The 16,193-nt window shown below is 45.4% G+C and overlaps 1 protein-coding gene across 1 annotated transcript; it reads left to right on the plus strand.

Moving 5' to 3' along the window:
- Positions 1 to 1,813: 1,813 nt before the first annotated feature.
- On the plus strand, positions 1,814 to 5,203 carry TMEM17 (transmembrane protein 17). Its single transcript, XM_064707052.1, has 4 exons — positions 1,814 to 1,983; positions 3,340 to 3,443; positions 3,675 to 3,788; positions 4,197 to 5,203. The coding sequence occupies exons 1-4, from the start codon at positions 1,836 to 1,838 to the stop codon at positions 4,476 to 4,478; spliced, it is 648 nt and encodes a 215-aa protein (XP_064563122.1). The 5' UTR covers positions 1,814 to 1,835; the 3' UTR covers positions 4,479 to 5,203.
- The last annotated feature ends 10,990 nt before the right edge of the window (positions 5,204 to 16,193 follow it).

The raw sequence follows: 16,193 nt of genomic DNA on the forward strand, positions 1-16,193 counted from the left end.
TCCCCACTCAAAGCCACTGACATCAGGAAAAGGCACAATAACATTGTGTAGTTCAGGAAAAATTCTTCCATCTTCCATCTTCCATTCAGAAAATGTAACCAAAAGGAAAATCCTTAAAGGCTGAACTTTTACATGCCACCAACTTATACCATGGAAAAAACCTTGAGACTTCCATGAATATCTGACTTCATCAAAACTCTGCCATATTTTGATTCATATAAGCCTGTTTCTTGTGTCTAAGTAGTTGAGAGTATGGGATGAGAGTCTCCATAACTTGTAGAGTGGTTAATCAGGTCAGGACCAAGGTAACAACAGTAAAACAAAATTTCTGGCAATCTCATTGAGATTCCTCACCTTGCCCCTTTCTATAGCAGAGAACTTTATGAACATATTGGCTAAACAGTGCAAAAGTCACCATTACAGTTGTTGAGCTGAAAAGAAATCATTTCCAGCACCTACTGGCAATTGGCAAGATAACTGATACAGACTGCACTTTTTAAAGTTCAGAAACCAATTTGAACATTAATTCTGGATTTCACAAAGTTTCCTCAAATATAAAAGTGATCCTTCAACTCTTCTATAATTTCAGTAAGTTTTTAATGCAGATTCCTGCTGGCATACCCATGTTTGGAGAAGTCCTTAGGAAAGTATTTATTGTCAATAGCACACCATTCACCAGCTCAAAAGCCAAATGGATTTCTCAGAACTCCTCCTTGTTTAGCCATCTTTCTCTGTAGTCCTCCCAGTGGGATAGAATGAAATTCAATTTGAACTAGGCTTTAAATTATTTAGTTGGAGATAATTGAGTTTGGAAAGTCATACTGGGGCATGATCACCCCGGGAAGAGGATGAACATGGTTTGGGGTGGGGGAGCAGGAGAGGAGAGCTGGCATGCCCTGCCCAGTGAAGGGGTCCCTGCCCATGGCAGGGGGCTTGGAACACTGGGGTCTTCAAGTTCCCTTCCCACCTGAACCATCCTGTAATTCTGTGTCACATTAGGTGCAGAAAATCTCTCATCGTAAAAGGCACAAGCTGCTCTTTCATTTTGGTTGTGCAGAAAATAACTTCCTGCACATCTAAGAATGGCATTCTTTTTTTTTCTTCAAGGAATCAGGCCCTAAGGTGATTGAAAAACCTGGAGAGCAAATTATCTAATTTCTAGACGGCCTGTATTTTCCAAATAAAAGAAGCACAAGAAATCGGGTTTATATATTAATTTATTGTGATTCCATGAAACCCCCAGTAAGGGACAAAGCTGACTGGGCTTCAGCTGTCAAGGTAAAACCACAGCTTTTAACTTCAGAGTAGCACACACATTTCCTGGAGGAAAAGGTATTTTCTGGCTCAGTTACACCTGCATCTCTGGTACAATGAGTCATTCATATCCACTTTAAGTGGCAACACAGAATGTTCACACCATTCTTCCAATCCCCATCCCCTCTGTGACCCTCATCGAGGACCATCATTCTCCCGGGTTTATCTAGATGGGAGCAGAGTGCTTCTACAGCACCTTTTCTCGGGCCAACATTCCCGTTACCTTCTCAGAAAACCACAGAGTGGAAGAAAAAAAATCCCCTCGGACTAGTGCGAAACGAAGTGAAGCGATGCGGGAACTGAGGGCAGCCGCTGGCACCGGCAGCTCCCAGCGCTAGGGCACGGCCGCGGCTCCGTCCCGCCCCAGCCCCGCCATCGCTCCCGCCCCAGCCCCGCCATCGCTCCCGCCCCAGCCCCGCCATCGCTCCCGCCCCAGCCCCGCCATCGCCCCAGCCCCGTCCCGGCCCCTCAGCCCTGCGGGCCCCACGGCGCCTGCGCGGCCCCGCCGCGGCCTGGGCGCGATGGCGCGGCCGGAGGGGCCCCCGACGCTGCCCGAGCCGCTGCGGCGGCGGCTGGTGTCCTTCAGCAGCTCCGTGTTCAGCGACAGCCCCCGCTCCGCGCTCGGCGACGGCCCCCGCGCCCCCCCGGGCTTCCCGGGCTACCGCGCAGGTACAGCGCGGCCTCGGGCCGGCCGGGCGGGCGGCGCCGGGCCCGGGGCTCTGCTGCGGAGCCGGGGCCGGACCCGCCGGAGGCAGCGCCCGCAGGAGCTGCTGGGGCCGCGGCTCTGTCTGTGTGCCCCCGGCCTGGCGGGGAGAGCCGTGGCACAACCCGCGCACTGTTCAAACCTCTAGCGCGAGAGTAGCCATGGCAGTGCTCACAGTGCTGCCTGCACAGAGAGGCTGCCGTGATTTCTGCCCATAAATCCATTCTAAGCCGATCGAATTAATCAACAAGGCGTTCTTGTTTCAAGAGAGGAGTTCCCGCTTCCTTTGTGTAGTAACACTGCTAACGCTTACTAGTTCTTCATTTCATTTATCAAACATTTCACCAGTATCTTCTATGTTTAGTCTTTTTTCTTTGGCTTGCTGTGTATAGAATACTCCTGTGTTAATATCCAATTTTAAATTATTGGACATCGGGATTTCAGAAATTCCGTTTTACACATACATATCTCGGGGAGTTGCTGTAGCAACAGCCATTGCAATACTGTCTGGCTTTTGCATTAATTTTAGCAATCCCAGCAAATAAGCATTAATTTAATTTAGGGATAGAAAAATTAATTAGAATTGGCTTATGTTGCTTAAACATTCATCCAAACACAGTTTTAGAACTTGCACAGAATTTATAAATAGCAATGCCATGTCAAGGAAACCTTTAACATACCGAAACATTGTGATGACAATTGAAATTAGAACTCTTGGCTTGTTTTTAAGTAATTTTTTTCCTTAAATCTGACCTTGTACGTCTGTTATAAAGTCATAAGTGCAGAATTTACTGCCCACATGTTGGAGTTGGAGACTTGCCTTTCTCTACATTGAGTTATGTGATGCAGCTTGTCCTGTACCGGCTTGAAAGGATGAGCTTTATTTTGACACATATTTGAAACTGTTCTCTCTTAGGAATCAGACAATTACCTTCCAAGTGTCTGTTTAAACGAAAGGTTGAAAATGAAGAGTGGGCCATGCAAGCCTGCTCTCTAGCAGCTCTCTTGAGCTAAGCCTTATTCAGAGATGATGGAGAAAGGTAAAAGCCACCAGGTAATCAACAATTGGACACTCAGCTTGAATGTACAACTAAATTATAAAATGCTGTGTCCCAGGGGCCAAAAGGTGCCTTGGATTCCAGGAAATTTTGTAACTGTAGATAGGGTGTGAAGATTTCCTCTGGATAAACAAAAATATTTTTCTTAACATTTTTTTTGACAGCGAAGAGTCAAATTACTGCCCTGCATGAAGCTAAGATCCAGCAGTATCCTTCTGTCATATTTACAGCTGGAGTGATAAAATCTTCTTTTTCTCTGTACAGATTGTGAAATCCTTTCCAGTTTGCCACTGCAGATGTCCCTCTATTTCAATGTTTATTTCTTCCCGTTCTGGTGGCTCATCACAGTTGCCATCCTCTACATGAAGGTGAGAAGGAAGGAAAGTGTTGGTTTGTAAATGCATGTTACATCAAACACATCCTGATGTGGGATGCAGCTCACTGCAGTTAGAGGTCTTTACATTGTTTTGGGAATTCATGGAAACTCGAGGTTCAGGAGTGTTTGAATGCCAATGCTGTTGACTGAGAGAAGCACAGAGTATTTTCATTTAATCAGACACCATGGCAGAAACTTTTACTTTCTTCTTCCCCTCTTCCAGTATCCAGCCTTATCAGATTATTACAAGTTCATCCTGGTCACCATCATGATCCTGGTCTCTCTGACTGAGCTCATTCGACTCTACCTGGGATATGTGGGCAATCTCCTGGAGAAAGTAAGTTACCAGATGGACACAGTAATTTCTGCAAGAATTTCTGCTTTTGGGAGTTGAGCATTAAGTGGCAGGTATTTTATTTGAGAGATTTAAGTTGAAGACATGGTTATTTCTCTTCAGTTGCACTCTGCATCTTCTTTCCCTTGGCATTGGCTTCCACTTAATTTTGTGAATTTCAAGTAGTTTTCCCTCAGAAGAGAGCTCTCTCACTCCCTAAAATTATTTTGTCAGAAGATACAAGTATGGTTATAAACACAGGATATGGAAATATGAAGCCATCCCACTTTGCCTTTCCACATTATGTGCTGGCTTTTGGAAAATTAAAAAGAAATGTGTTGTGTTCACAAGATTTTGGATTTTTTCATCCCAGCTGTCAGGTTTTTAATAGGTGGTGTCTCCCTGTTGTAGGTCCCTGAGCTGGCTGGGTTTTGGCTCCTGACTCTCCTCCCGCAGTTGCCTATAATTCTCTTCTTGCTATTTAATGAAGGGCTGAAAATCCACTCTCTGGAGCGAGCCGTCCACATCATCTTCGCCGCCTTCCTCTCCTTCCAAGTGGTGGCGGCGTTTTTCGCCCTCAGGAGGATGGTGAACACTCTGGCCACCCGCTTCCGCCTCACCGAGTTCCACCGCCTGGAGGAGCAGCGCCCCGCGCCCGGCCTGAGCAGCCTGGGCGGCTCCCGGGGCTGGTAGGGCCGGAGATCCCGCCCCGGAGCAGCACCCGGGGCCGGTAGGGCCGGAGATCCCACCCCGAGCAGCTCCCGGGGCCGGTAGGGCCCCCAGAGCCTCAGGGGGTACCAAAGCCCGGCCCAGTGCACCCACAGTTCTGTTTCCATTCTGTTGGGTCATTCTTTGCCTTCTTGCCTCAGAGGTATTAAAAAAATAGCTCTCGCTCGAGAGCCAACATTAAACCTCAGAGGATGGAGCTCCTGTCTGCAAGGAAAATCAAAGCCAATTGCATAACTGACCTGAGTGGACTGTTTGTGGACTGAGTAGATTTGGAGGGTTTTACAAAGTTGTGGCATTTTTAAAACGTCAGAAGCCTTTTTCCTCACTGTTTGCACAAAATTCTTTTGTTTACAATAAATCTTTTCTACACTTTTTTGTGTTGGTGTCACAGACATTCTTTCATAAAAATCCTTTCTTTGAGGAGTTTTCCTCTTCTGGGAAGCTGAGGCCCCAGAAGAAAAATGTAAACAATTGTTATCGGCTGCTGTGGAATGTAGCAGGTGCACCTGTGATTGGCCCATGTTCGATGTTTACAATTAAGGGCCAATCACAGGACAAAGCTCTCTGGGAGACTGATTCACAGAGAGCTCTCTTGTTTGAGATTCCTATTCTATTCTTAGCTTAGCAGCTTCTGAACTTTTCCCTCTATTCCTATTAGTATAGTCATAATGTATTATATATCATAAATTAATAAATCCAGCCTTCTGATCATGAAACAAGATTCTCGTCTGTCTCTCTCACCCTGAGGAACCCTCACAAGTCATGTAACATGTTGGTACCAATTCTGTCTGTTTTCCAGATATGTTGCACAAATTTCATGCCTGATACCTCAGCTAGGAAAAAAACCCAACCCAAAACCAAAGTGGAAACAAAAGCCCCAAGAGATCTTGAGGCTCAAAAAGAAGTTAGTGAACAAAGGCTGCGCTTTCAGAGATGGTCTTCCAGGTGATTCCAGCTCTTAGAAATTCCTCACTGCTATACTAAGCATGTAATTTCAAAGGTATTCATTCCACAAAACTCTTATGCTCATCTCCTTTGGCTTAGCTACAGTTCTAACTATCAAGTCAGAGTGGTGCAATTTTCCCAGACAGAGCAGTAACAAAATTATAGTCATTAAAAAAGTAGCTTTATGTCACTGAAAGGCAGAACCTGTTTTTCCCAAGCCAGGGCAAATACCAAGGTTCTCTCATTCCTATTATGTGTATTAAATTTTAGGCTATCTTCTGCAGTTTTGGTAATGGCTGAAAGTTCACTTTTTCTGTCAAGGAGTGATGGAGATCAAACATTAAAGTAAATTTTTCACTGGAATCCTTTGAGACCTTTGAGCAGGGCAGGAGTTGTCAGTTTTGAAAGCTGGCACAGGCATGCAAACTGCTCCAAGGGTTGGAAGGAAGAAGAGTCTAACATGAAAAAGGCACATTATGCTTAAAGCTGTTGAATATTTAAAGCTTACAGAGCCCCAAGTGAGAAGAAGGCATTAGCTTTTGTTTTTACCAAAATGTTAATTTTCCTTTCAATCCATGAATGAATGGAACAATAAATTACACTAAGTTTGCTTCTTCATTTCATTATTATAAAGCTTATGTTATCAAAGCACATACCCCTTTGTTTTAAAGCAAACTACCATCTTGGATTTTTGCACAGAAAGAGAGGATTTCTCTAAGAGTCTCTAAGAGTGTCTTTTAACAGTTAATATAAAACAGTTAGAGCCCTGTAATCAGAGCCTGAGAGGGACACACTGAGGTTTAAGGAGAAGTTACAGCATTTCAAAAATACTTTTCCAGCATTAGAAAATCCTTGTCAAAACATTCTTTACTGATGCAAGGGGAATATTGGGCATATTTTTAATCTCAACCACAGTTACACTGCAGGAGAATGCTAAAAGCAGGGCTGGAGGAAGGTTTTTAACACTAAGTACATGAAATACAACATGAAGCTGAAAAAGTCAACCATACACCAATGCTGGCAACAAGGAACTGGCCTCCAGGCTAAGGCCATGAGGTATAACTCAAAATCCTTGCTTTTAGTGATAAAGAAATGATGCATTTGGAAGATCAAATTGCTATGCAAGGTAACTGGAGCCAAAGACACAAGGACACACAGCAGTTTGGGGATGGGGAGGAGGAGGGGGAAATAGAATTAAGAAAAACGCTGTTAGAATTAGAGTTGTCTGGAAATGATAAAGGTAAAAACCAGCCTGTGAGGTAAATCTTCAGCAACATATTTGATAAACACAAGATCTCTACCTACACTCTGCTCAGGCTTCCTAACAGATCTGCTGGTCTATTCTTAATTTCATAATTATCAGTTTTAATTTCACAATGAAACTTCCCTTCAGTTTCCAAATTTCACAGGAGCTGGTGAGGCATCAAGCAAGCAGAAAAAAATACACAAGTAGAACATGAGAATTTAAGATTCAGCAGAGCAAGTATTTGGGCAGCTAGGGGGGTTGGTGGTTTTCCTCACCTCTAGAGAATAGATGGAAACCAAAATGAAAGGAAGGAACCCAAAACCACTGGAAACACATGGGAGTCCACTGAGCAGCATCCAGAAAGTTCTGAACAAAAGCTGTACAACAGTGGCTTTCTGCCACACTGCAGTTTGTGCCAAGAACACCCCAAAAAGTTTTTTTTTATGCTCTTGATTGCTACCAGCAGCTCTCCCTTCACAATCAAGATCTTTGAGTGGCTAAAGCCACTCAAACAGAACAGAAATCAGTTATTTTATTTCATGAAGTTTACTGTCAGGAAAGGCCAACAGCCAATTTTAAGGGAAATTTGTACCAATGTATTTCGTTTAACTGAATAAAAGAAATTAGGAATGGGTGCATTATCTTAAAATGCTCTATTTTAGGTTACTGATCAATTTGAAGATGAGAGGAGTATTTTGAGATCAAGGGCATAGTTGGCAAGTGGTTTATACCTGGACTTGGCCTGTGTCCCTTGTCTAAAATAGACTTTGTAAAAGGATTTCTCTTTTTTTAATAGTTGCAGGACTTTCATGAAGGAGAAATTAAATTTAGAAGAGGCTTCAAATGTGTACCTTACTTAAGCAGATCTGATAAAGTAGACACAAGATAAGACATAGATTTGATAGAAAACAGACAATTGATAAAAAAGAGGGTACAGCATTAACCTTTCCATATCAACAGCTCACTCTTTACATTTGCTGAAAGAATTGCACCCAGAGGAATGAGATCATACATTTCACTCTTGCCTTTGTCTCTTATAAACTGGACTGGACTTACTGTGAATCTTTAAAGAGTTGATGAAGCAGAATTGGCATCATTACATAGTCTGATAAGAGGGCCAATAGCTGGGAAAGGCTGCAGATATCATTTATTTTGAAAAACAAATTTTGTTTCTCCAGAACAAAGGTTGGATAGCAACAATTAAAAATAACCTTGTTGAGTGCTTCAAATAAAGCAAGGATAATAGAGTTTGCTAAAGGAGGCAGGCAAAGCTGTATGTAAAGGTCAGCTGATAAGAGCAAGAAGAATTTAAACTATAATGGAATAAATAGGTTCAAGAAGTGTAACACAGACAGAAAATGTGTATGTTGATGATTGGTGCCACCAAAGTTGCCCCTGGGTACATGAAGGAGAGAATTTATTAAAAGAAAATAAATGTGAAAATTTACCAGCTTGAAATCTTCAGGGAGTCAGCAGAAATGTTATTCCCCCAGCTAAGCAGCAGCCTAGAGCACTCAGTTCCACATTCATTAAATACATGCAACTTTTGCAGTTTCTTGTGGGGAAAAAAAAAGCACTTTTTCTTCTTCAGATGGTCCAAGGTTTGAAAGCAATATAGTCCCTGGGAAGCATTTACTGGCCAAGAGACATGGGCAGAACACAGGAACTGTAGACAGAGATGAACAGATCTGGCAGGTAGCTGCAAGAGCAGCCAAAGCCTGTGGCTCCCCTGGTGAATTTTGGAAGCAGAAGTATTCATGACTTCCTTGAGAGCTGCCTGGAACATCCAGTATCAGGGCAGGAGTTTCTGCAGTCTGTGAAATAAGGCACTGTTGTTCTTTATAGATAGAAAGGACCCTTCTATATTAACACTGGGAGGCTCAAGTAAAATAATCAGGAAAAATGCCTGAGCATCTTTAGTTACCACACTCTCCATGTATTGAAAACAATCAGCTGAATTGATGAAGGTGAGAAGGATATCAGAGATATCTGTTGATAATCACTTGTACTGCTGGAGCTTTGAGCAGAGCCTCCCAGCCCATGCAGCCACTGCCTGTGCCAATCCAGAGAGATTCCTGCCAGTCAGTGAGTCAATGTTTGAGCTCCTGTTTCAATTACAGAAAGGATTTTAGCATGGGAATCTCTCCTCTGTTTGTTTGGTCTTTTGCACAGGAACTATAAAATGTATCACAAGATTAAAGCTTGCAAGAGCAAGATACTTGAGTATCTTCTGCAAGAAGAATATATACCAATGTAATAGTCAACAGTTAAAATATATAGCTAAAGGGATCTGTATTTGATTTTTGTTTGCTTTTAAAACACCTCAATTCAAAGCAAATTTTTACTGCAATCAGAAATGCAACAAATATTCCTTTAATATTGCAGCTGGGAGTAGGTGAACAGCAAGTCTTTGAACACCTCCTTTTTCAAAATCCTGGAGGAACCTAAATCTCACTCTTTTTTCTTTTTCCTTTTTTTCCATTTCCAAATGATCTATCAAGGTTTGCAAAACATGTATAAAAACATGGGTTGGGAAAATAATTTGAAGCTGCTCCTTTTTCCAAAATAAAACTGCATTAAAAAAATAATTTTAAGTTTTCAAATCCCACAAGGCACTCAGGAGCGGGTGTCAAGGTAATAATAAAAGGACAAAAAGGACAATGTCTTTTTTTGGGGAAATACTGATAAGGCAGCAGCAAAAGGATTAGCCCGGCTGGCTGCAGTCAGGGACAGTGAAATGTGACACAATAAAAACTCAGTTATTGAGTTAAGGACAGCCCTTTGGACACAAAAGACTGAAATGAAGAAAAGCTGTGGGTTTCTTTGTTCTTGAATAGGACTTTTTTATTTTTTTGTGCAGAAGCATGAAATATTGCAGTGATAACAGAGATTGGATAATAAGAATAAAAACCCAACCAAGGAAAATTCTCTGAGGGCTTTTTTAGGATGCACTGAAAGAGTAATTTGTTTCTAAACATCACCTGCAACAAAGCAACCCAGCAGGGTGAGTAGGGTGGGACACATTTGCCTGTGTTTGCATTTCTCAGTACAGCTTTCAATTAGAGAGTGATAGAATCACAGGAGAAGACTGGAAAAGACCTCTGAGATTGTGGAGACCCTGGGCACTACATCTGCGCAGTTTCTGAACACTCCCAGGGACAATGACACCACCACTGTCCTGGGCAGCCTGTCCCACTGCCTGGCCTCCCTTTTGGGGAAGAGATTCACCCTAACATCCAATCTCAACCTCCTCTGGCATAACTTGAGGCTGTTTCCTCTTGTCCTAGCACTTGTTACCTGGGAAAAGGGACTGATCCCCACTTCCTTCAGTCAGGAGCTCTGTCCATTGCCCTGCTGAACAAACCATCTGGGCTTGGAGAATAAAATAATAATAATTTCTTACTGTTCTTCAACTTTGGGGTGAGGGGGGCGGGTCAGGACGTTCAGAGAAGTTGTGCAGTGCTTTAAGCCATTTTCCTGCTTTGGTTTTGATGCCTCTGGTTTTAGCTTTTATATTTTTCAGATTATGTTCTGCTTTTGTGTGTAAGCTTCATATTAGGAGATGGTAAGGTCTCTTCACAGAATAGGTAGACAAAACCATTCCTTCTCTAGCTGGGGACCCAAGGACAGCTGACCCAGATCTCAGGCCCAAGAGCATAAACAATGGTGGAATGAAGAGAGAAAAACAAGAAAGATGGTACTTCATGGGCTCAAGCTGTAATTGGACAATTAACTTCAATATGCCAATGGACCAAAATTTATAAAAGTGTGAGACCCTGTGACCGCCAGTCCACTTTGTCACCCTTTTGGGTTGTGCTGCTCAAGGTGGATCAATTGAGAGCTTTTAATAAATCCCTACTTTATTCTTTAGCTCTGTTCTAGGTCAGCCTTCACAAGGCATCAGTTTTAGCCCTGCTGGAATCAGCCATGAACAGACCTTGTCCTGGGCCTGAAGGCTGAGGACCCTTCTCCCCCAAAGCTGAGAGCCCCCAGCCAGCCCTGCGTGCTCCATAGGTAATATGGCTCTGCCCATCCTGTGCCATCAGATCTCCCTCCTATACGAAGGGCATGCAGAGCACAGACCTTCCCACACGTTCTGGGAACCAGGCACTTTTCCAGGCACGTGTGAGTCAGCCCTGCAGAAACCCCGGTGCTGTTTGTATGCAGAACAGGCACCCGTGGCTGGCTCAGTGCTCCAGCAGCCTTGCAGTGACAGCCCTGTTATTTCCCACCCATTTGCTGTGCATCATTATCACTCTTTAGCTTTCTGACACGCAGCTCGTTCCTGCTCTCCCTTCTGTGTGCCTTTGATGGGTTAGACATGTGAATAATGCTTTTTTGGGGGCTGTGTTCAGGGAGTGCTCACAGTTTGGTTTGTCTGCTGCTGCAGCACTGGGAGCTGCAAACTAAGAAAAATGGAGGCACCAGCTTTGCTGACAGAAGCCCGCACATGGATGCTGTTGCCTGGATCCTTTTTAGGGGGAAAAAAAGCAATTGGAAATATCTTTGGTGTTTTCAGCCAGCAGAGGGGCAGGGCAGCTTTTCCCCTTGCTAGCAATGTGAGAAATCCCCATTGTAATATCTAGTGCTTATTTTCCATGATAGCTCCCTGCTATCCCACATTTATTGGTATAATCAAGCACATCTTTACTGCAATATATCTTTCACATGTGCAACCCACCCTTAAGAGAGCCATTTTGGCTGATTAAGTTCAAACTGTTGCACTTATTCAGTCACGTGCAGATATTTTTCTCCATCCCTATTTCTCCTTCCACCTCTGAGCAAAGCCAGACCACTGCATTTCCCAAAAAGCAGCTGAAAATACCCAAATCCACAATAAACACCAAATCCACAAATACAGACTCCCGCAACTAGCTGGCACAAGTCACACCAACAAGAACTAGGGGGAAAAATTAAAGTTCAAATGCCCAAAACAAATTAAGGCTTGGCTAAGTTGAATCATTTCAAGGGCAGATCTAAAATGCACATACCAGCACAAATATTTTGATGATCTCAGTTAAGAGACTCCACCTCTCCCTCTTCAGGGCCACAAAGAAAGTTAGGTCACTGCAAAAACATTTTGGACTGAAGTACTCCAGCAGGAGAATGCACCCTTCCTTGGAGTTTTAACTGTTAAAGCCTTATAAAGCAAAAACACTTATAAACAAAACTGGGATGAAATCAGCATGTGTAGTAGGATTTTTTTAAAATATTCTCTTTCAAGGCTAACTGTGAGAGCTTAATGTTGGCTTCAGGGTGCTTTTAAGCCTGACACTGAGACTGAGATACAGTTAATGCACAATTGAGGACAGATTTTTTTGCCTCCTGTACCCTGAATCCAGACATTGATTGGAAAACTGAAAGCAGCCTTGGAAGAGGGGGAAAAGTGTCTGGTGGTGCACGGTGGCACGGTCTGCACAGAGCCCTGGTCCAAGTGCCCATGCCATGGCTGATGGACACACAAGAATTTGAGGGTGAGGAGAGCTATAATTACATTTCTGCGACAGTAATTACATGTATTTCACACAGTTCAGCTCATGCCATGTGGCACAATAGGTGCTGTGAAGAATACTCATTTATTAAGTAATTTATTGCATAATAATTAACAGCTAATCACTTGTGAGTTAAGATGCTCTGGGAACAGACCCAATTCACAGTCTGTGCTGCCTCCTTCCAGGAAATATGACTATTCAGAGAGTGCTCCTCACTCCCCAGAAGGCTCCATCTCTGCAGAGCCCCTGCTTGCAGGCACAGACATCTGCAGGTGATCACTGTGTGTGTGGCAGCAGCTCCAGCAGAGAACTCAAACTCTCAGGTGATATCCACAGGGCAGGCAGGGAGCTGCAGCTGCCTGCTCTGGGATGGACAACAGGCTTTTAGACCAGGCTAGAAGAAAAGTGACAGCTCTAGGCTTCATTTCTCTACTCTGCCTCGCTAATTTGAAGCTGTTGCAGCTATATCTTCACTTAATCACAGTCACTCAATTGAGGGAGTATCACTCAGCCAGTCAACAAAATACTGCTACAGTTTTCTGCACTTGAGCTGATAAGACAAAACCCACCTTCTCCAGGGGTGATTGTCCCTGGCTTGTGGTCATATTACAGCTCAATGCCATTCAGCATGAAGCCACATTCCCACATTTTCACTCTAGTGTCCTCCTACATGCACCACTTCACACAAGGACATCAGAGCCTCTGGAGGTCTCCCTCAGCATGACAATGACCTCAGCAATGCCCCAGCCTCTACCAAGTGACAGAGAGTGATGGGCAGCAAAGACACACCAGTGGTGTCCCAGTGGGCTGTGAGCACCCACATCCCTTTCCCAGCTCTCTGCTTGTTGTAGGAAGCAAAACCCAATTTATGCCAAGCATTTCCCTTCACAGTGATTCTCACCACACATTATTTGTTGCTTTCACTACTCAGGGTAAGGTACCAGCCACAGCCACCACAGGCTGAATGAGATCTCTCCCATTTTTCTTGGCTCCTCTGACAAAGTAGGTGCAAATAGAATGAGGGGTCTCCCACAAGGAACTGCCTCCATGTCTTCTGCCTTAGCTTGATGGTTCATGTCCAAGTGCTCTGGGGCCAGATGAGGTTTGCCCTGCCTGCTTCGAAATCCAGGAGAAAAACCAGTCAGATGAACTTGAAGGATTTGGGGAGAACATGTTCAACCAAGCTTAGTAAATGTTTTCTAAAAAAAATAAATCAACTGATGTAACAAATATTGTTCTTCACCTGTAGTTCCTAGGGCATGTCCCAGTCTCCAAGTAAATCCTGGACCCTCTGAAACCTCTGCACACAGCTCAGTCACAGAGCAATAATGCATGAGAGAACAGTTCCTACTGAAAAGAAAAAAATAATTTGTGGTGGCCCATAAATCACCAGAGTGTGTCATTTCATATGGCCAAGGGCTGTGAGCAAGCAGAGCGCTGCACAGCGAGTGACAAATTCATTTTGCACGTCAGAAGCAGCAGAGCTTCCAGTCAATCTCTGAGCAAATTCAGATTTACAGATCCAGCAGCTTTGTCTTGTTTTATTGTCTATTAATTCAATCCACAGCAGCTGTGAGAGAAGAGCAGATGCCAGTACCCTGACCTGCAGCAGAGGGAAGGGAGTTTGGGACAGAGTGCCTGCTCAGCAAGTTCACTGGTGCAGGAAGCTGGGAGCAGTGGCTGATACCCCAGAGGGCTCTGAGCCCTTCAGAGGGACCTGGGCAGCCTGGAGAGATGGGCAGGGAAGAACCTCCTGGAACTGAACAGGGCAAGGGCAGGGTCCTGCAGCTGGGCAGGAGCAGCCCCAGGCACCAGCACAGGCTGGGGTGCCCTGCTGGGCAGCAGCTCTGCACAGAAGGACCTGGGGGTGCTGCTGGACAAGGAGCTGTCCATGGGCCAGCCCTGCCCTGGGGACAAGAGGCCAAGGGGACCCTGGGCTGCACCAGGAGCTGCAGTGCCAGCAGGGCAGGGAGGGGATCCTGCCCCTCTGCTCAGCCCTGGGGAGGCCAGTCTGGAGTGCTGGCTCCAATTGTGGCATCCTCAGGACAAGAGAGACCTGGAGCTCCTGGAGGGGGTCCAGCAGAGGGGGACAGAGATGGGGAAGGGACTGGAGCCCCTCAGCTCTGAGGAGAGGCTGGGGGAGCTGGGGCTGCTCAGCTGGAGAAGAGACACCGAGAGGAACCTCATCCATGTCTGCCAGTGCCTGCAGGGAGGAGCCAGAGCATGGACCAGGCTCTGTCCAGAGGCAGTGGGACAATGGGGCAGGAACTGAGGCTCAGGAAGTTCCACCTGAACTTGAGGAAGAACTTCCCTGTGCAGTGCCCGAGCACTGGGACAGATTGCCCAGAGGCTGTGGAGTCTCCCTCGCTGGGGATAGCCAAGAACCACCTGGACACCATCCTGTGCCCTGTGCTCTGGGATGGCCCTGCTGGAGCAGGGAGGTTGGAGCAGATGTCCCACAGTGGTCCCTGCCAGCCTGACCCATCCTGGGATTCTGGGATATCAGCCCCTCTCAGTTCAACTGGGAGAGCAGGAAAAGAGGGATGGGCTGTTCTTAAACCCAGCCTAGAGTTCATGAGGCAAAACAGTTTCTTTAGACATACTGGAAATAAAAAGCAACACTATTTGGGACTGAAATGTTGGATTTTTATACCAGGGAAAACTACTGCTCACAATGGGCTTGGTCCCTGGCTCTGTCCTGCTGTTTCACACACAGATCACACACATACCTTAGGCGCTCCCAGTGAAAGGCTGACATTTCTCCCAGGCACATCCCTGAGAGGCAGCTGCTGTCACTGCACACCAGCTAAGAGGGGTGCAGCATGCCATCCCCACCTCTTGCATGCACCCAGAGCCCAGGTGGACCTGCTGCTGCCCTGGGTTTGGCTGCAGAAAGCCCTGCCCAGGCACATCCCTCTGTGCCCTGTGCATGAGCAGCAGCAGGACATTCTGTCTGGATGAAAGCTGCAGGGAAAGGTGATCCAGTGGGAGGATCATCTATGGGTGATCCTCATGCTTGGGATACAGAGCAGACTACAGGTGTACTAAAGGAGCTGGCTTCCAACAGGGGAGCACAGTGCGAGGCTCACCTTGCTCCTGGAAGTGCTGGGAAGAAAGCAAGAGCATCCATTTGCTTATTAGTTACTTGGCTTTGGGATCCAAACCTTACCTGACTGGGAGAGAGAAGAGTTAGCAACCTGAAGAGCCCCCAAGCCCCCTTTGTGGATCCAAGAAGGGAAAAGGGGAGATGGTGACTGACCAAATCCAAGGCCAAGGTAATGGCAGTATTATTTTAGCCCCTGCTGCTTGTCTTGGATCTCAGTGAGGAAACAAGCACACTCTGTGCAAACACAATAATGGTTTCCTTCTCTTTACAATGGAAAATTACACCCACTTACCTGCCTCCTAGGGGGATGTTTGCATTTAATTCTCTGCTATTTACAAAATACTTTGAAAACCATGCATAGAAAATGGTTGGTAAGAGATGATTGCTCCACTTGTGTCAAAGGAAACAATGATCGGGGTGTCTTCAGGAGATGCACTTTTCTCTGTTTCAGTGCCCAAAACTGGATGGCATCAATGCTGAAGTGAGCTGCTGTGGGGGGTGTGTGCAGGGAGGCACCAGCTCTGCCTCGTCTGTCTCTGCAGGCCGAGAGCCCCGTCAGTGGCAGCTGATTGGGATGAGCCTGTCCCGGGAGAGCAGCACAGCCACGCCTCGCCAGAGGGACACAGGGAGTGTTTGTTCCTTTATCACCTCGGTGCAAACAGCGTGCCCTCACCTGGCTCTGACAACCCTGCCATTTACAGTGACCCAATCTGTGCTGAATCAATGCTTTGGCAAATCCATCCCCCTGCACGCTGCTTCTTCAGTAATTCAACAGCTGAGATAAAGGAAGTGCCCCTTGCTTTTTTCCTTTGGTTTTATTTTTGGGGGGGGGTTTTTGGGGAGGGGGGATGTGATATTTGTCTGGTTTTTTTTTTTTTTTTGGTTGGGAT

This window comes from Zonotrichia leucophrys, chromosome 3 (genome assembly GCF_028769735.1).
Source record: "Zonotrichia leucophrys gambelii isolate GWCS_2022_RI chromosome 3, RI_Zleu_2.0, whole genome shotgun sequence".
In the NCBI taxonomy this organism is placed as follows: domain Eukaryota; kingdom Metazoa; phylum Chordata; class Aves; order Passeriformes; family Passerellidae; genus Zonotrichia; species Zonotrichia leucophrys.

Excerpts from the sequence above, each read along its gene's own strand:
- TMEM17 (XM_064707052.1), top strand. The coding sequence starts at position 1,836 with ATGGCGCGGCCGGAGGGGCCCCCGACGCTGCCCGAGCCGCTGCGGCGG. Across the intron at positions 1,984-3,339 it reads CTTCCCGGGCTACCGCGCAG|ATTGTGAAATCCTTTCCAGT; the intron begins GTACAGCGCGGC and ends TTCTCTGTACAG. Across the intron at positions 3,444-3,674 it reads TTGCCATCCTCTACATGAAG|TATCCAGCCTTATCAGATTA; the intron begins GTGAGAAGGAAG and ends CCCCTCTTCCAG.